The sequence below is a fragment of the Petaurus breviceps genome, unplaced genomic scaffold (genome assembly GCF_028583685.1).
Source record: "Petaurus breviceps papuanus isolate PSGF00001 unplaced genomic scaffold, PetGlider_PUasm1.0 609, whole genome shotgun sequence".
NCBI classification, from domain to species: Eukaryota; Metazoa; Chordata; class Mammalia; order Diprotodontia; family Petauridae; genus Petaurus; species Petaurus breviceps.
The window spans coordinates 84,888-104,697 of record NW_027186401.1 but is presented as its reverse complement, the minus strand read 5'-3'; the positions used below and the strand labels follow the sequence as shown (position 1 = coordinate 104,697).

At 42.5% G+C, this 19,810-nt stretch overlaps 1 protein-coding gene across 3 annotated transcripts in view; it reads left to right on the top strand.

The window, feature by feature from the left end:
• Window positions 1-19,810, top strand: part of LOC138173591 (zinc finger protein 135-like) — a 110,286-nt gene that overhangs the window by 71,759 nt on the left and 18,717 nt on the right. Inside the window, exons 1-3 of one of the 3 annotated variants that reach the window (XM_069103632.1) lie at window positions 4,999-5,120; window positions 5,272-5,430; window positions 6,569-6,720. In XM_069103632.1, the coding sequence (XP_068959733.1) occupies window positions 6,688-6,720 (33 nt within the window). In that variant the 5' untranslated portion in view covers window positions 4,999-5,120; window positions 5,272-5,430; window positions 6,569-6,687. Of the gene's footprint in view, window positions 1-4,998; window positions 5,431-6,568; window positions 6,721-19,810 lie in introns of those variants that run through there. The other 2 variants (XM_069103633.1, XM_069103631.1) reach the window with 2 other exon arrangements.

The following is a 19,810-nucleotide window of genomic DNA, read 5'->3' as shown; positions in this document are numbered from 1 at the left end:
ATACTGTAAGGAAAACCATCCGGGAGCGCTGCTTAATCTTGCTTTGCATCCTCAGCACTTAGCAAACCACCAGCCACATAGTAGGTGCCTCAAAACGTTCATAGATTGATGCATAAATGCTTCTTGAATAACCCGATTGGGTCCCCAGCTCCCGATGTGAGGATGTGAGGCTTTCTCTTCTTTTCTGAGAATGTCAGCTCTAGTCCAGCAGGGAATCCCTGGCTGATCAGCCCCGCAGGGTGCTGCTGCCTGGACACAGCATGACTGACTCCCTTTAATTCTCTTTGTCCTGAATTTCGCCTCCATCAGGATGAAAGTGAAGCATTTACAAGGTCCTTTGTGCTTTTGTCAAACACTAACTTATTATTGTTGTTCATTTTCAAGCAGAATGATCCCGGTTAAATAGGTAACAGTTAACACTGTAAGCACACTCTTCCAGCTTGATCCCTAATCCCACAGCCTCCAGAGCAAAGGAAAAGTTCATTTTCTTTTTTTTTTCTTTTTGAATACAATTTTATTTTTTTTTTACACACACATATATATATATATCTTTGAATATTTTATTTTAAAACTTTCAATTCCAGATTCATTCCCTTCCCCCCCTGCCACCCACCCCCACTGGGGAGACAAGCAGTTCGGTATAGGTTGTACATGTGCGGCTAATGCAAAACAATAACATAGTAGATGTATTGTAAAAGACTGACTATATTTCCCTCCCTCCTATCCCACCTTCCACTTGTTCTATTCTCTACTTTGATCCTGTCCCTTTTCACAAGTGGGTGCTTCCAACTTCCCTCCCCCCCAGCCTGCCCTCCCTTCCATCATCCCCCCTCACATCCCCTTCCCCCCCTATTCTCCTGGAGGGTGAGATCCCTTATTTAGTGTGTATTTCACTCCCTCCTCAAGCCAGATTCAATAGGAATAAGGTTGACCCATTCCCTTTTGCCTTCCTATTCTTCCCCTCCATTGTAAGCATTTTCCCTTGCCTCTTCTGTATGAGATAGTTTGCCCCACTGTCTCTCCCCATCTCCTCTCATTATATTCCTCTCACCTCTTAATTTCACCTTTTAAGTATCATCCCTTCCTGTTAAATTGGTCCCGTGCCCTCTATCTATGTATACCTGTAAACATATATACACACATTCACATATGTATTCATATGCCCGCATACCCTCATATAAAGACATACACACACACACACACACACATATATATATATTTCTAATCCCTTCAACTACTGAGAAAAGTTTCATGAGTTACAATTATTGTTTTTCCATGTGGGAATGTTAATAGTTTAACTTTGGCCAGGTGGCTCAGCGAGCAAGAGCACCGGCCCCAGTGCCAGGACGACCCAGATCAAATCCGGGCCCAGACACTCAGCACCACACCCAGAAACAACAACTGGCCGTGCAACCCCAAGCAAGCGACTCAACCCCGATTGCTTTAAAAAAAAATAGTTCAACTTTGATAAGTTCTTTATGATTTCGTTTCCCTGTTTACCTTCTCATGCTTCTCTTGCTTCTTGTATCTAAATGTCAAATTTTCTATTCAACTCTGGTTTTTTCAGCAAGAACGCTTGAAAGTCCTGTATTCCACTGAATGACCATATTTTCCCCTGAGACATGATACTCAGTTTTGCTGGGTAGGTGACTCTTGGTTTTAATCCCAGCTTCCTTGACCTCCGGAATATCACATTCCAGGCCCTTCGATCCCTCAGTGTAGAAGCTGCCAGATCCTGGGTTATCCTGTTTGTGTTTCCACAATATTCAAATTGTTTCTTCCTGGCTGCTTGTAATATTCTCTCCTTAATCTGGGAATTCCGGAACCTGGCTATAATATTCCTAGGAGTTTTCTTTTTGGGATCTTTCTCAGCAGGTGATTGGTGGATTCTTTCAACCTCTATTTTGCCCTCTTGTTCTAAAACATCAGGGCAGTTTTCTTTGAGAACTTCCTGGAGGATGCTTTCTAGGCTCTTACTTTGGTCATGGCTTTCAGGCAGTCCAATAATTTTTAAATTATCTCTCCTGGATCTATTTTCCAGGTCAGTGGTTTTTCCCATGAGATATTTCACATTGCCTTCTATTCTTTCATTTGTTTGGATCTGTTTAACAGCATCTTGATTTCTCATAAAGTCATTAGCTTCCATTTGCTCCAATCTAATTCTGAAGCAATGATTCTCGTCAGTGAGCTTTTGAGATTCTTTTTCCATCTGGCAAATTCGACTTTTTAAGGCATTCTTCTCCTCATTGCCTTTTTGAGCCTCCTTTGCCATTTGAGTCAGTCTGTTTTTTAAGGTATTATTTTCTTCAGTCAGGCTGTTGACTCTCATTTCATAATTTTCTTGCATTGTTCTCATTTCTCTTCCCAATTTTTCCTCCACTTCTCTTATCTGCTTCTTAAGGTCCTCTATGGCCTGTAACCAGCTTGTATTTTCCTTTGAAGCTTTTGGTGCAGGAGTTCTGACTTCACTGATTTCCTCCTATTCCATGCCTTGCTCCTTCTTATCCCCAAAATAGGAGTGTAATGTTGGAATCTTCTGTCTGCTTTGTTTCCTTTGCCTGCTCATTTTGCCACTCAATGATTTGACTTTTGGGCTTTTTTCCACAGTAGGACTCTGCCACCAGACAGGGGAGTTTTCGTCCCAAACGCTGGGGTTTTCTCAGCTGCTGGAGGTATTAGATGGGTGCCCTCTCTGAGGTCTCCACACTCTCTGGCAAGCTGGACACACACCCCAGGACCTCCACCCTAGACTGCAATCCAGATCCAAGCAGGTTAAAGCAAGAGCGATTACCCCTCAGACTGGTGCTTGGTCCCCCTACACTCTGCAGGCCAGGAGCTGAAGCCGCCACGTGGTGCTGGCAGGCTGTGCTGGCATCTCAGCGGTTTCTCGCCCTGGGGGTAAAAGCCACGCACTCCCACTTACTGGTCCCAAAGTCCAGACTGCACTGGCCTCTCACCTTGTCCTTCGCATCTATGTGTTGATAAATCTGGAAACAGCCACAGCTGCTGCTGATCTGGAGTCCCTCTGGCAGGCTGAAAAGTTCATTTTCTAAGGGCACCTTCGCACATCCCTCCAGAAATCGCTGTTGAAAATTAAGAGTGTAACTTGTCTGATTCTGTGGTGTCCCCCTAATCCCCAACTGAGAAAAAACTAAAAGCATAATAATAACATAAACATTAGTTTTAATGCATGAAACCCAATCGCCGGTCACATAACATCAATTCAGCTGATTATCTTAGTCTGAATTACCTTAGATATAAAAAACACTTCTACGTTTTGACCCTCTAGACTGAATAGATTCAGAGAGTACAGCAGGGTAATTGGGATCCAGTCACACTTAATTTTTGTTCTCATGGCTCCTAAACACATCACCTTCAATGTCCCAGTGTAAGTGTACTTTGCATTCAGGGCAGATCTACCCACAGAGTGTCAAGCATGCCAAGTATCCCCCTGGGAAAGCACATCTGACTTTAAAGGAGCCCACTCTAATTTAGATTAGGACAAATGAGATAACCAAACCGGCTACATGATTTCTGAACAGCCTCTATTTCGCACCTAAGCTCCTTCTGCTGGGAATCTCTCGGGGATCTGAAATCTGCAGGCTGCTTCTTCCTGGTTCTAGCCCTCAGTACTAGGACACTGCCACTTCTTTCCTCCAATAAGAAACCGGGTGGTGGCGGCTTGGGGGAGGAGGAGGAGCTCTCAGAGCTGGCCAGCCTGGTGGGTGATGGCCCTGCTGTGGATGACCCAGAGCCCTGGGGTGGAGTTTGGGAGCCTGGGAGGGGTCTAGGGAAGGAGAGGGCTTATCCCAGTAGGCAAGGCATTCCAGGTGAGGGAGGGCTGGACTTGGGGAGGAGAGGCAGGCAGGGTCCTGAGCTCCTGCCCTGGAGGTGATTGGAGGAAAAGGCCTATCCTGGGGCCTCAGGGGTTGGGCAGAGGGTAGGAAGACCCTCAGAGAGGGGGCCGGCTGAAAACTGGAACTTGGTGGTGAGCCCACCTCATCTCCCCCTGACAGTTGAGATCATGCTGCCTTCTCCTGGACCTGAGATCCCTGGCCTCTGGTCCCAGCTCTGTGGGTGCAAGTTCTAGGGCCCCTCACAGACCCACTGTCATCTCCTGGCTGTCCCTATCACTGGGTCTCATCTTCCTCCTCTGACCATGTGATGAGAGCCCTCCTGGTCCGCTTGCAGCAATTCTCCTTCCCAAGCCTGGCTACTGGACAAGCTTTGCTCCCCTCACTGTTTTCCAGACCTCCAGTCTCCTCCCCGATGTGCAGGGTCACTGTCCTCAGATTTAAGACTGAGTCACCATTTCCCAAAATTAACACCTTACCAGAGGACCCAGGTGTCCTGTCCCCCTCCCCCCAGCTTTTGGTCAGAGATTCACACCCAGCCCCCTATAAGGCCCCAAACTTCTTCCCGACCTGAGGACTCCACTTTGAATACAGGAACCAAAGCTCCTGCCTAGTCACCTTACCTGGACTTGCAGCCCCTGGGCAGTTTCCCTTTCAGATCCCAGGCACTGGTTCCCTGTACACGATCTCTCTTTAGGGATTCCAAGCCTAAGCAGACCATGTTCTCCCACTGCATCCCGGGCCATCCCCAAGTGTCCTGATCCAAACCTCACCACTGGGCCCAGGTGGCTCCTGAGGACAAAGGGAGGCTGGTGACTTTGTTCAGCCCTCCCTCACTCCAATGCAATTCACTTGTGTATCGGGGCATCACCTTCCTGATGTCAGGGTCCCCTCGGAGAACGAAAGACAAACAGCAACCTAGGAGAACGCATCTGACCTTAATTGAGCCCTATTCTGATTTAAGTCAGGAGAGACGTGCTGGCCAAAGTGGCCGCATTTTGTGAGCAACCTGCCTTCTGAAGCTAAGCCCTGTTTTGCTGTGAATCTCTTGCTTTCCTGGAAATCTCCAGGACACCTCTGCCTGGCTCTCCCCCTCCCACCTTCTGACGTCAGGAGTCAGCTGGTAGTGATGGGGAGGAGGAGTTCTCAGAGCTGGCCAGCCTGGTGGGGGTGGCCCAGGTGCAACAGAGCCCTGGGGTGGAGTTTGGGGGCCTGGGAGGGGTCTAGGAAAGGAGAGGGCTCATCCCAGTGGCCAAGGCATTCCAGGTGAGGGAGGGCAGGCTTGGGGAGCAGAGGCAGGCAGGTCCTGAGCTCCTGGGCTGGGGCCTCAGAGGCTGGGAGGACCCTCCCAGAGGGGGCTGGCTGAAAACCGGAACTTAGGCTGAGACGGCTCAGCCTTCTTGCCTTGCAACTATAGGATTCCTGCCTTCTTCCCTGGAGCTGAGCTCCCTCTGCCTTCTGGAAGCAGCTGTGGGTGCAGGTCCCAGGCAGATCTGAGCCAGTCCCGCATCCACACCCACAGCTCCTGCCTTCTGCTGCTCGACCTTGGGTCTCATCCTCCTCATCCGACCACGTGGTGAGTGTCCTCTGGGTTTAGCAGGGACCTTGCTGCCCTCCCAGGCCTGGCTCTTGGATGAGCTTCCTGCCACTGGCTCTTTCCAGACTCCCAGTTACTTTCCAGACTCCCAGGGACACCCTCCCCAGGTTTATCACTGGGATAATCTTTACCAAAATTTAGACCTTAACCACAGGGACCCCGCAATCCTGTCTCCCTGCCCCCAGATTTTGGTTAGAGATTCAGCTGTTCTTCCTTCAGGCCAGTTCCCCTGTAAGGACCCAAAGTTCTGCCTGTCCTGAGGACCCCACTTTGGAGACAGGAACCCAAGCTCCTGCCCGGCCCCCCTCACCTGGACTTGCAGGCCCTGGGCTGCCTCCCTATCAGATCCCAGCACTGGCTCCCTGTGTCTGGTCTCCTTTGAGGGATTCCAGGCCTAAGCTCCCCCCATGGTCCCAGGAGTCCTCCCCAGCTCCTAGTCAGACCCCAGGGCACACTCCTGCTGTCCCAGGCTCAGTGTCCCCCTGGATCCCTTCTGTCCCTGCAGTGTCCCTGAGCTCCCTGCCATGAGCTGGGTTAGAATGTCTTCCTCCCAGCCCCCACCTGTGCTCCCTTTCCCCAGGCCTCCTGCTCCTCTGCCTCCTCTTCTTTCGGAGCCCTCAGGCCCCTGCCAGGGGGCTGAATCCCAGACTGGATTTGGTCTCCCAGCCTCAGGCTTCCCCTGGTCATTCCCTGGTGGCTCCATCCCAGAGCCCTCCCCACCCCAAACCTTCCTAAGCCTCCCTCCTCCTGGATCCAGCAGTCAGTCTCTTGTCTAGATAATGTATGGGTGTATTAGAGAGGGGAGAAGGGGTGCAGGGTGGGGCATAGGACCAGCTGGGGGGAGAGCTCCAAGTCAGGAGTCATTGAGGCTCTGCCTGGTCTCATCCCCCCTGGGATCCCTGGCCCCTTCTGCCTGTTGGTTCTCTGGGGGAGAGTGGGGGAAGGGGACAGAAGAGAAGGAGCAGGAGATGGAGGGAAGGAGTCTTCCTGTTTAGACCAGCTTCGTTTCCAAACTGGCCCTACCTGCTGCTTCTCTCCATCTGTGTGTTAGGGTCTCTTCCTTGAGAATAAGGCCAGACTAATCCTGTGAGACTTCACCTTCTGTAAATTCTTGTAGCCCAGCCTCCTGTCCTGGAAGGATAGGGAAAGACCCTGACCCTCTGGGATCCTCTCTCCGAAGCTCAGCCTGCAGAGTATCAAGAACTGGCCCAAGCAGAGAGCCTAGAGTCAGAGGGAATGGCCCCTGGGAGCTGCAGACCCCCAGCCCAGGTGAGTGCACTCTGTCCTCAGACTGGACCAGCATCAGCCAAAGAGGCCATTTCCATAGAAAAAGAGAGTTATCTACTAGCCTGGAAATCCCCTACCTATGGATTGTTTCTTTAGATAAATAGGCAGGAAATTGAAAACAGTAGTAACAACACTGCCCTGCTCTCTCCTCCTGTGTTTTGAGCAGATTCCAGGCACTTTGGCATCACTAGCACTAACTGCCACCACTCCTCCATCCCCATTGCTGCCCTACTGTGTGCTTTTAAAAAGTTTCCCTCATGATCCCTGAGGCCCAAGGATGATCACTTCACTCATTGCTCTGTCCTGTGGGGTCTTCTCTTTGCTCCCTGTATCCATGCCTAGCACCCCTCCCCCACATCCACAGAACTGCTCCCCTCCTCTCCCTGCCAGATCTTGAAGGCAGGATGCCCTGCTGGTCCTCCAGGGTTGGAGCTGCACCAACATTTTGTCTGTCTGGTGCAGGCTGACCCTCCTGTCTTGTAGCTGGTGTGACTTTCTAGGTCACAGTGAGAGGGTAGTGAGGGTTGAAAGAGTGAATCCTGTGAGCTGGAGTGGGGGCAGGGTGCTGGCCTCCTGCATACTCTGGTGCAGTGTTTCTAGAAACTACAGTAACTCAAGAAAACAAGTGAAGTTGGCTTCTGGGTCACACTCACCGTTTCCCAAACCCTTAGCAGAACTGTTTGGACCAGGCCAAAGAAAAGAATACCTTTTTTAGGTGTTAGTTAATTAGTATTTGTGAAGGGCCTTCCCTTATTAGAGAGGATATAGAGAAAGGGCTGAGTTTAGGGAACTGTTCAAAGTCCTGGGAGTATAGTTTTCCAATGAGGGAAGGGGGGTCCTGAAGAAGAATCTCAGTTCTTGTCAGAGAGGCATCAGGCTTAAAGGCAAAGAATCATGATGGACACAATAGAGTTACTTGCTTTCTCCCCAAAACCCCCTTTGGACCATCTTCAGAACACCCTGATATGGCAGGTGTTATTATTTTTATTTCACAGTTCAAGAAACTGAGGTAAACAGAGGTTGAGTTCTATGACTTACCAGCCAGCGTCACATAGCTAGTAAGTGTCTGAGGCTGGATTTGAACTCAGCTCTTCATGATCTAACATTTCCTATCTCTGCCAACATGGCATTTGTGTGTCCATCTCCCCACAACTTCTCCACTATTTCTGTCAGAGTATGAGACGAAGCCTCAGTCTTGTTCTGGTTTCCCTTTCTCTTATTAGTGATTTGGAGCATTTTGAGAATTCTTTGTTTTGTATCCTTTGACCATTTATCTCTGGTGGAATGACTCTTTGTTGCTGTTAGTTGTTTCAGTTTTGTTTGACTTTCCATGACACACTTTGGGGTTTTCTTGGCAGAGATACTGGAGTTATTTGCCATGTCCTTCCTCAGTTCATTTTACAGATGAGGAGCAGAGGCAAGCAGGTGTAAGTGACTTGTATAAGGTCACACTGCTACTAAGTGTCTGAGGCTAAATTTGAACTCAGATCCTCCCGACACCAGGCCTGGCGCTTTATTTACTGTGCCACCTAGGTGCTTTACGCTATTAGTCTTTCTAAAAAATAATATTTCATTTTCCCCAATTACATATAAAATATATAAAACATTTTAATACTATTTTTTAAAATTTTGAGTCCCCTATTCTATGCCTCCTTCCCTCCCTCCCTTGACACTTCCCTGACATGGTAAGCAAGCTGAGACAGGTTATACATGTGCATGAAAAAACGTGTTTCTGTGTCGGTCATTTTGTGGAAGAAATCTTGAACTCAAAAAGAAAGGAATGGAAAAATAGTATACTTTGGGTCTGTATTCAGATTCCATTGGCTCTTTCTCTGGAGAGAGATAATATTTTTCATCATGAGTCCTCTGGGATTGTCTGAGAACAGCCAAGTCTTTCACAGTTCTTTTTCATACAATGTTGCTGTTACTGTGTACAATGTTTTCTTCTGTTAACTTCACTCTGCATCGGTTCATGTCAGTCTTTCCAGGTCTTTCTGAAATCATCTTACATCACAGTCATATAAAATGATTTATTCAGCCATTCCCCAGTTCATGGGCATCCTCTCAATTTCCAATTCTTTGCCACCACAGAAAGAGCTGCTATAAATACAGTTTTATGAATAGGTCTTTTCCCCCTTTTAAAAAAATCTCTTTGGGGCACTGATCTAGTAATGGTAAAAAGGAATGCACAGTTTTATAGCTTTTTGGGCTTAGTTGTAGTTACTCTCCAGAATGGTTGGATCAGTTCACAACTCTGCCAGCAATGCATCAGTGTCCCACTTTTCCCACATTCCCTCTAACATTTATCATTTTCCTTTTCTGTCACATTAGCCAATCTGATAGATGTGAGGTGGTACCTAATAGTTGTTTTAATTTGAATTTCTTTAATCAGTAGGGATTTAAAGCATTTATTCATATGAAGACAGATAGCTTTGATTTGTCCATCTGAAAACTAACTGTTCATATCCTTTGACCATTTGTCAATTGGGCAATGACTTGTACTCTTATAAATTTGACTCAGTTCTCCATATGTTTGAGAAATGAGGCCTTTATCAGAAATATCTTACGTAAATTTTCCCCCCAGTTTTCTTCTTTCCTTCTAATTTTGGTGGTATTTTTCCTGTTTCTTCATGAAATTTTAATTCAATACAATGAAAATTATATATTGTACATATACTTTAAATATACATTATATATATATTAGATATTCATTATATATTTAGCAATGCTCTCTGTCTCTTGTTTGGTCCTATATTCTTCCCTTCCCTATAGATCTGATGTGAACTATTCCATCCTCCCCTAATTTGCTTTTATCTCTCAATCACATACCCACTTTGACCTTATCATGGTATACAGTGTGAGATGCTGGTCTATGCCTAGTTTCTGCTTTATTGTTTTCCAGTTTTTCTAGTAGTTTTTGTTAAATATTGAGTTTTTTGTCCCCAAAGCTTTGGGATTTGTACCAGTGAATAAGTAGACTAATTTAGGTAGAGTTGTCTTTTTTATTATATTGGCTCAGACTACTCAGGAGCTATTCTTATTTTTCCAACTGTTTAGACCTGATTTTAATTGTGGGAAAAATGTTCTATAATTGTGCTCATATAGTTCCTGGTTTTGTCTTGGCAAGCAAACTCTCAGATATTTTATATCATCTATATTTTCAATGGAATTTCTCTTTTTATCTCTTGCTGGACATTGTTGGTAATATATACAAATGCCAATGATTTGTGTGGGTTCATTTTATACCTTGCAACATTGTTAAAGTTGTCAATTATTTTCAACTTTTTTTTAGTTGCTTCTCTAAGAATCTCTAAGAATACCATCATATCATTTGAAAGAGCAATACTTTTATTTCCTTGTTGCTTATTCTATTTTTTCAATTTTTTTTCTTATGAGTATAGCTAGCACTTCCAGTACAATACTGAATAATAGCGGTGATAATGGGCATTCCTGTGCCACCCCTGATCTTACTGGGACAGCTTCTAGCTTATCCACATTACAGATAATGCTTGTGGATGTTTTTAGATTGCTATTACTTATCTTTTTATTAAAAAAAGTTCCAGTTTTTCATATGTTCACTAGTGGTTTTTAATAGGAATGGGTTTTGTATTTTGTCAAATGCTTTTTATACATCCATTGAAATAATTATATGATTTCTTTTGGTTTTGTTTTTAACGTAGTCAACTATGCTGATAGTTTTCCAAATATTGAATTAGCTCTATATTTTTGGTACACATCCCACCTGGTCATAGTTGTAATCCTGGTCATACATTGCTATAATCTCCTTACTAGTGATTTTACTTTAAAAAAAATTTTTTTTTTTTTTGCTTTTTGGAGGGCAGTTGGGGTTAAGTGACTTGCCCAAGGTCACACAGCTAGTAAGTGTCTGAGACTGAATTTGAACTCAGGTCCTCCTGACTCCAGGGCCGGTGCTCTATTCACTGCGCCACCTAGCCGCTGCTTTACTTAAAATTTTTGCATCAGTATTCATTAGTCAAATTAGATTATTTTTTTCCTTCTCTGTTTTTATTCTTCCTGGTTTGGATCTTAGCAATATATTTGTATGTTAGAAGGAATCCTTCTTTGTCTTTCCAAATAGTTTAAATAGTCCTGAAATTAATTATTCTTTAAGTGTTTGGTAGAATTTACTAGTAATTCAATGTGGTCCTGGGGATTTTTTCTTAGAGAGTTCATTGATGACCTGTTCAATTTTCTTTTATAAAATTGTGTTACTCTGTTAATCTAGAAAATTTATATTTTTGTAAATATTTATCAACTACACTTAGATTGTCAAATTTATTGGCATATATTGCTCTTAAAGTGGAGGGAAGGTTGGTCCATGATTCTCTGTTTGCAGATAACTGTGCACTCAATGAAGCCTTTGAAGCTGAGATGCAGCAAAGTATGGATCAATTCTCTGCTTCTAGGGTTAATTTTGGCCGAACAATTAACACTAAGAAAACACAGGCACTCCGTCAGCCAGCACCACACCATCCATACCTGGAACCATTGGTTACAGCAAATGGAGAAGTTCTGAATGCTGGATAAGGTCACTTATCTTGGGAGTGCACTTTCCAGGGATGTACACATTGGTAATGAGGTTGAGACACACATTCCCAGAGCTAGCTCAGTGTTTGGGAGGCTGCGAAGGAAAGTATAGGATAGAAGAGGTATTAGACTGACTACCAAACTGAAGGTCTGCAGAGCCATTGTCCTCACCTCACTGCTGTATGCCAGTGCCAGGCCAGGAAACAGAATCACTTCCATTTGGATTGTCTTAGGAAGATTCTGAAGATCACCTGGCAGGAGAAAGCACCAGGCACTTAGCTCTTTTCTCAATCTGAATTGCTAAGCATTCAAACTCCACTGCTGAGAGCACAAGTCTGATGAGCTGACCACAGTATTCAAAAGCCAAGAGTACATTTACCTAAAAGATTTTTATAGAAAACTCACAGAGGTCAAGTGCTCACCTGGTGGTCAGAAAAAATGATACAAGGAACCCCTCAAGTTCTCTCTGAAGAACTTTGGAATTGATTGCATGACGTGCGAGACCCTGGCCCAGGATTGGTCAGTGTGGCATGCACTCATCACAGAAGGTGCTGTGGTCTGTGAGCAAAAGCAGAATTGAAGGAACTCAAAAGAAACACAAGATGCACAAATCTGGAGAATCCACCCCAAATGTTCACATCTACTATCTGTGCCTGACCTGTGGTAGAACCGCCTGAGCTCTTATTGGCCTGATCAACAGGTGGATACACTGTAACTTGACTCTAACATAGTGACATCATTTGGGTCCTCAACAACCAACCATGTATTTAAGCAAAATACATCCTAATTGATTTCATTTCTTCATTCTTTTCATTTTCAGTGCTGATAATCTGGTTTTCTTCTTTCCTTTTTTAAATCAAATTAATCAGTGGTTTATCTATTTTTATTCCCTTTCCCCCTAAAATTAGCTTATTTACTTATTCAATGGTTTTCTTACTTTCAATTTTATTAGTATCTCCCTTGATTTTCAGGATTTCCAATTTGGTTTTTAATTGGAGATTTTTAATTTGTTTTTGTTTTTCAGGTTTTTTAGTGGCATGACTACTTTATTGATCTATTCTTTCTCTATTTACTCATGTGTTTAGGTTCATGAATTTCCTCCCAAGTATTGCTTTTGCTGCACCCCATGAATGTTATGTTTTCTCATTGTTGTCATTAACGTTAATGAAATTATCGATTGTTTCTATGATTTGTTCTTTGAGTTACTTCTTTTTTAAAATTTTATTTATTTAATCATTAATTTATGGAATAAAACAAGTATTTCCATTACACAGAATAATTTTACAAAATGATTGTATTTAAAAATGCATATCTATTTTGTACAACTTGCTTTTTCTTTTAAATATGTAATAAAGTTGTCATGTAAATTTCTTTTTTCCCCTTTATTTTCTACACAGACACATACAAATTTATCACATACATACTTTTATTTCTTTCTTTATCACTTCTTTCTTTGGATGCAGATAATTGTTTGGTTATCCATTAGTCTAATAAATAATATTTTCCTAATTTTCTTGTAAAGTCTCTCATGATACATAAATCATGTACCTATTTTTATCTAATCTTGGATAACAGTATAAGATATTGGTCTATGGCCAGGGTCTGCCATACTGCTTTCCAGTTTTCCCAACAATTTTTACCAGATATTCTTATCACAATATTTTAGGTCTTTACACTTGTCAAATATAAGGTTCAAATGCAATATTTATTTGCTGCAGTAAATTGTATGTCTACTCTGTTCCATTGATTTACCTTTTTATTTCTTAGCCAGTATAAAATGTTTTCATAATTACTGCTTTACAACATAGTTTAAGATATGGCACAGCTAAACCTCCTTCCTTTAAATTTTTTTCAGTAGTTCGTTTGATTTTCTTGACTTTTTGTTCTTCCAAATGAATTTTGTTATTATTTTTTGTAATTCAGTAATAGAATTTTTTTTGGTAATTTAATTGGTATAGCATTGAATATATAAGCTAGTTTAGGCAAAATTGTCATTTTTATTATATTGACCCTGCCTTCTCATGAAAAATTAACAATTCTCCAATTATGTAAATCTAATTTTATTTACTTATTTTTGCTTTTTGGAGGGCAATTGGGGTTAAGTGACTTGCCCAAGGTCACATGGCCAGTCTTTATGTTAAGTTGTCTGAGGCCGGATTTGAACTCAGGTCCTCCTGACTCCAGGGCTGGTGCTCTACTCACTGTGCCACCTAGCCACCCCTAATTTTATTTTTATAAAAAGCTTTTCATGGGGGGTGGAGTCAAGATGGTGGAGTAGAAACAGGATTTCCACCAGACTCCGGCTTCCACCTTTTCCAATTCATGTAAAAGGTGACTCTGAAGAAACTTTGTAGCTACAGAACCCACAAAACAACACAGAGAAGCTAACCTCCTGCTGAGGATAGCCCAGCAGGCCGACAGGAGGTGGCCAGTGCAGTGCTCTGGGAGCTGCCCCTGGCCCTGAGCGAACCTGAGATTTTAGTTACAGGGTGGGCCTGACCAGGAGGGACTTCAGATCAACAGTAGCTATGGCGGCTTCCAGAATTATCAACACATAGATGCTAAGGAGACAGTGAGAGGTCAGTGCAGTGTGGATTTTGGGATGCAGTAGTTGAGAGTGTGGTCAGTTTCTGCCCCCAGGGTGAGAAGCAGCTGAGGCGCCTTGGCCCTGCAGCTGCAGCCACATGTTAGCTGCTTCAGCTCCTGGCCTGCAGATTATAAGGGGATCAAGCAACCAGCTCTTGCTTTAACCTGCTTGAATCTGGATTGTGGTCTAGGGTGGAGGTCCTAGGGTGTGCAACCAACTTGCCAGAGCATGTGGAGGCTTGAGAGAGGGCACCCAACTAATACCTTCAGCATCTGAGAAAATGCCAGGGTTTAGGATGAAGCTCCCCTTTCTGGTAGCAGAGTCTACTGTGGCAAAAAGCCCCAAAGTCAAGTAATTGAGTGGCAACATGAGCAAATGAGGGAAGCAAAGCAAGCAGAGCAACCTAAATTTACACTCCTATTTTGGGGACAAAAAGGATCAAAGTATGGAACAGGAGGAATACAGTGAAGTCAGAACTCCTGTACCAAAAGCTTCCAAGAAAAATATGAGCTGGTTACAGGCCATAGAGGACCTTAAGAAGGATTTTGAAAACCAAATAAAAGAAGTGGAGGAAAAATTGGGAAGAGAAATGAGAACGATGCAAGAAAATTATGAAATGAGAGTCAACAGCCTGACTGAAGAAAATGATACCCTAAAAAAATGACTTATTTAGTATTGGAATTAGTTGGTCTTTAAATGTTTGACAGAATTCACTTGTAAATCCATCTGGTCCTGGTGCTTTTTCTTAGGAAGCTCATTTATGGCCTGTTGAATTTCTTTTTCTAAAATATTTTTATTGAGATACTTTCTTTCCTTTTCTGTTAAGTTAGCAATTTATGTTTTTGTAAACATTCTTCCATTTCACTTAAATCACTCAATTTATTGGCCTGCCTTTGGGCAAAATAATTCCTTTAATTTCTACTTTGTTCATGGTATGTTCACCGTTTTCATTTTTAATACTAGTGATTTGGTTTTCTTCTCTCTTCTTAAATCAGATTAACCAACTGTTTATTTTTTTTTTTCACAAAAATGAACTGCTAGTTTTATTTATTAATTCAGTAGTTTTTTTTACACTAAATTTAATTAATTTCATCTTTAAATTTTAGAATTTCTAATTTAGTTTTTAATTGGACATTTTTAGTTTGATCTTTTTCTAGTTCTTTTTTTTTAAAGTATGCCCAATTTATTGTTGTGCTCTTTCTTTGTTTTATTGATGTAAGCATTTAAAGATATAAATTTTCCTCTGCTCACTGCTTTTGCTGTATCCCATAGGTTTTGATATGTTATCTCCCTGCTGTAATTCTCTTTAATGAAATTATTTCTATGATTTAATCTTTATCCCTCTTATTCTTTAAGATTAGATTGTTTAATCTCCAATTATTTTTCAATCTATATTTTCATGGTCCCTTATTTATACACAATTTTTATTGTGTTTTGATCTGAAAAGGATACTTTTAATATTTCTGCTTTTCTACTCAACTATAAAATTTTTATATAATAATATATGGTCAATCTTTGTAGAAATACCACGAATTGCTTTAAAAAAAAAGACGTATTCTTCTATTTCATTTCAATTCTCTCCAAATATTTATCATATCTAGCTTATCTAGAATTCTATTCACTTCCTCGACTTTATTTTATTTTTGGTTAGGTTTATCTAGTTCTGAAAGGGAAAGATTAAAGTCTATCTATCTCTACTTGTAATTCATTTCTTCTAAAAGTTTAGATACTACAGTGCAAGGTCACTCTCCTCTTCTTTCCTCTCCTCTCCATCCTTTCCTGGGGGTGCTCTGCCCAGGGGATGGTATATTTTGATGGCCAAAAATTGCCTTTTCTCATTTGGATTTACTGGCCACGTTTCTTGATGAAAGACCAAGCCTTAACCCAATTCACTCTGAAGCTCACAGACTGGACAACAGGTCCTAGCACAGAGTGAATGGAAATACTAAATGGTAACTGTTTCTCTTTTGGTCAGGAAGCCTGAGGGTCCTCCCTTCCCAGTTTGTTTGTTTTGTTCTTTTGTGATTAAAGGGGCCATCCCCTTGATTAACTTCTTAAAGAGGACTATTTATTGAATGGGTAAAACCTCACTCAAAGTGAGAACCTGAAAAGACCTTAGCCCACAAGGGCCAGGGTCTCCCAATGCATCCTGGGCCATCTCCAGTCCTCCTGAGGAATAATCTGGCCACTGGACCCAGATGGCTCTGGAGGTAAACGTGATGCTGGTGACTTTGCACAGCCCTCCCTCCCTCCAATCCAAGTGAACTTCAAGTCATATCATCATCTCCCTCTTCAAGAGTGAAGGACACAAACACAACCTGTGAGTAGCCTTTCCTCTTCTCTCCTCTCCTCCTCAACAACAGCAGCCTGCTACAGTATTTGCTGCATACAGCTTTATTATCAATATTGCTTCATTATTGGATATCTTTTACCAAAATGCAGTTACCCTGCTTTTCTCCTTTAATTAAACCTATTTCATCCCTAACTTTCTCAGAAATTGTAATTGCTCCCCCTGCTGTTTTCGCATCAGCTGAAGCATAATAAATTCTTCAGCTCTCCATTTTACTCTTTGTGCTTGTCTCATTCTTAAATGTTTTTCTTGTAAACAACATATTGTTGAATTCTGATTTTTAATCCATTCAGCATCTCTAGGCCTGGCTTCTGGAAGCCGCCCCAGGGAGAGGGGGTCCTTCAATGTTCCCCCACTCACCCATCTGTTGTTCCATAGATAAAAGGATGTAATTTAAAGTGTGTGAAGGGAAATTTCTTGAAACTACGAGGAGTGAAAGTTGAGGCGAAACTTCTTGTAGCCTAGTCTGCTTCCTGTGAGAGCTGCCCTAGGACCTGAAACTTATTGATTCAATGGAGTTGACCTGTAAGTGTGTATCCTTCACGCAGGTCGAACCTCAGCCCTTTGAGGTCCTGTCTTTTCTGAGGTTCTCTCAAGCTTCCCTAGGAGGATACCAGATTTACCCCTTCATTTTTGCTGCTCTATATTCAGTTTGTGGTGATTTTCTTTTTAATTTTTTTTTGGTCTTTATTAATTTGTTCATTTACTTTGAGTTTACAAGATTCAGTTCCCCAGTTCTTTGAGTTTCAAATTTTCTTCCCTTCCCTCCCCCCACCCCCATGGTGGCATGCAATCAAGTATAGCATCTGCAGATACTTTCACATTAAGCTTTAGTCAGGTTATAAAGGATTGTATCAGATGGAATGAACAATGGGAAAGAGGAAAAAAAAAACAAACAAGAAGAAGACAGAGAGGAGGTAGTTTGCTTCAATCTGGATTCAAACTGTTCTTTCTTGTTCTTTCTCTGAATGTAGACCTCTCTCTCCATCATGAGCCTTTTGGAGTTGACTTATAACCCTGCATTGATGAGATGAATCCAGTCTATCAAAGTTGGCCATCACACATACGTTGTGTCTGTGATTGTGTACAAATTTCTCCTGGCTCTGCTCTTCTCACTCAGCATCAGTTCTTTTAAGCCTCTCCAGGTAAATATGAAGACCGTCTGCTCCTCATTTCTTATGACACAATAGTATTCCATTATATTCATATACCATAACTTGTTCAGCCATTCCCCAATTGATGGGCACTCCCTTAATTTCCAATTCTTTGCCACCACAAAAAGAGCTGCTATACATATTTTTGTACATATGGGTCTTCCTCCCACTTCCATGATCTCTTTGGGATACAACCCCAGAAGTGGTATTGCTGGGTCAAAGGATATGAAATTACTTATACCCTTTGGGCATAATTCCAGGTTGCTCTCCAGAAAGATTGGGTCAGTTCATAACTCCACCAGCAATGCATTATTAGTGTTCCAATTTTTCCACATCCTCTCCAGCATTTATCATTTTCCGGTTTTGTCATATTAGCCAATCTGACAGGTGAGATGTGGTACCTCAGACTTGTTTTGATTTGCATTTTTTTTAAAGCAATTGGGGTTAAGTAACTTGCTCAAGGTTACATGGCCAGGCGTTTCTGGGTGGGTGCTACATGTCTGAGCCCGGATTCGATCCCAGGGTCATCCCGACACTGGGGCCGGTGCTCTTACTCACTGTGCTACCTGGCTGCCCCTTGATTTGCATTTCTCTAATCAATAGTGATTTAGAACATTTTTTCATGTGCTTATAGATAGCTTTAATTTCCTCCTCTGAGAACTGCCTGTTCATATCCTTTATATGAGGCCTTTATCAGAGACATTGGTTATAAAAATTCTTTCCCAATTTTCCACTTCCCTTTTAATCTTGGTTACATTAGCTTTGTTTGTGCAGAAGCTTTTCAATTTCATGTAATCAGTTATCCATTTTGCATTTTATAATGCTCTCTAATTCTTGTTTGGTCATGAAGTCTTCCCCTCTCCATAAATCTGACAGATATACTATTCCTTGCTTTCCCAGATTGCTTACAGTATCAGCCTTTATACCTAGATCATGCACCCATTTAGACTTGATTTTGGTATATGGTGTTAGACAATGGTCTATGCCCAGTTTCTGCCATACTATATTCCAGTGTTCCCAGCAGATTTTGTCAAATAGTGAGTTCTTATCCCCAAAACTGGGGTCTTTGGGTTTATCAAAGAGTAGATTATTATAGTCATTGACTGCTGAGTCTTGTGTACCCTTGTGGTGATTTTCTATCTGTTTGTGAACAAAACCTGGAGGGCTTAGAAATTTCTGATTCTCCAATAAGTAGCTTGTCCAGACCTCATTAGTTTTTTTATTTCATCTATTTTTGTGCCTTTTTCAACAAGTATTTCTCTCGCTCTTCATTCACCATCTTTTCCTTCTGTTTTACCCAGACTCTCATTCTCTGTTACATGATCCCTATAATCACTGGGGCTCTCTCTTTTCTCTGTGTACTTCATACATCTACGTTCTCCAGGAGAACCATTCTAAGCTCCACCCACTTAGTTGTTTCTGACATAGCCTTGTAGGACTTATCCCGTGGTTTCTTCTTTCCCACTGGGACTTGCTGTCAGGATAATGTGTTTTATTGCAGGTGTCCCTCTGTGGCAGAGAGTATCTCATCATAGTGACATCTGTCTCTCTTGTTGACCCTTCCATTTCTTCTACCTTTGCCTAGAGATTTCATCTCTATGTCCATGCTCTCCTCGTCCTCCAAGTGACAACTGCCCCCAAGAACACAACTCTTCCCCCCCTTTCCATGACAAGTAGATTTTGCAGGCACTAAATCCCGCCAGACCTCAGCGGGGCATCCTTGCCTTCCTTCACCTATAAGACCATTCATCAGTGCAAATCCCTGCCCCTCCCAAAGTGAGGTCTCGTTTGATGAGCCTTTTCAATCTTTCCCCTCTTCTTACCTCCTCCTCTCTTTGCTCTTTCCTTCCTGAGTCTATAACGCTCACCTCCTCAATCCCCATTCTCCTTGATTTTTCTGCACCTTTTGACATGGTGAAGCACTCTCTCCTCCTTGATACTTCTTTCTAGGCTTTTGGGATACCACTCTTTCCTAGTTTTCATCCTGCTTGATCCCCCTCCTGAGTATGCCTTTTAACCATGGGTGTCTCTCAGATTTCTGTCCTGGTTCCTCTTTTCTTCTTCCTCTATGGTATTTTACTTGGTGATTTCATCAGTTCCCATGAATTTAGTACCATCTTCATGTTGGTGATTCTCAAATCTACCTTACCTGCCCCTATCTCAGTGCTAACCTCCAACCTTGTATCTCTAATTTCCTTAGAAACAAATCAAACTAGAGACTAGTAGATATTGTAAACGTAACATGTCCAAAACAGAATTCATTATATCTTCCCTAAACAGTCCCCCTCCTACCTTCCCCATTATTTTAGAGGGCAACATTACCCTGCTTCAGGCTCACCACCACCTAGGATTCATTCTGGACTTCCCCACTCTCTCTTCCTCCACATATCCAGTATGGTGCCAAGGTCTGTCCATTTCACCTTCACAGCATCT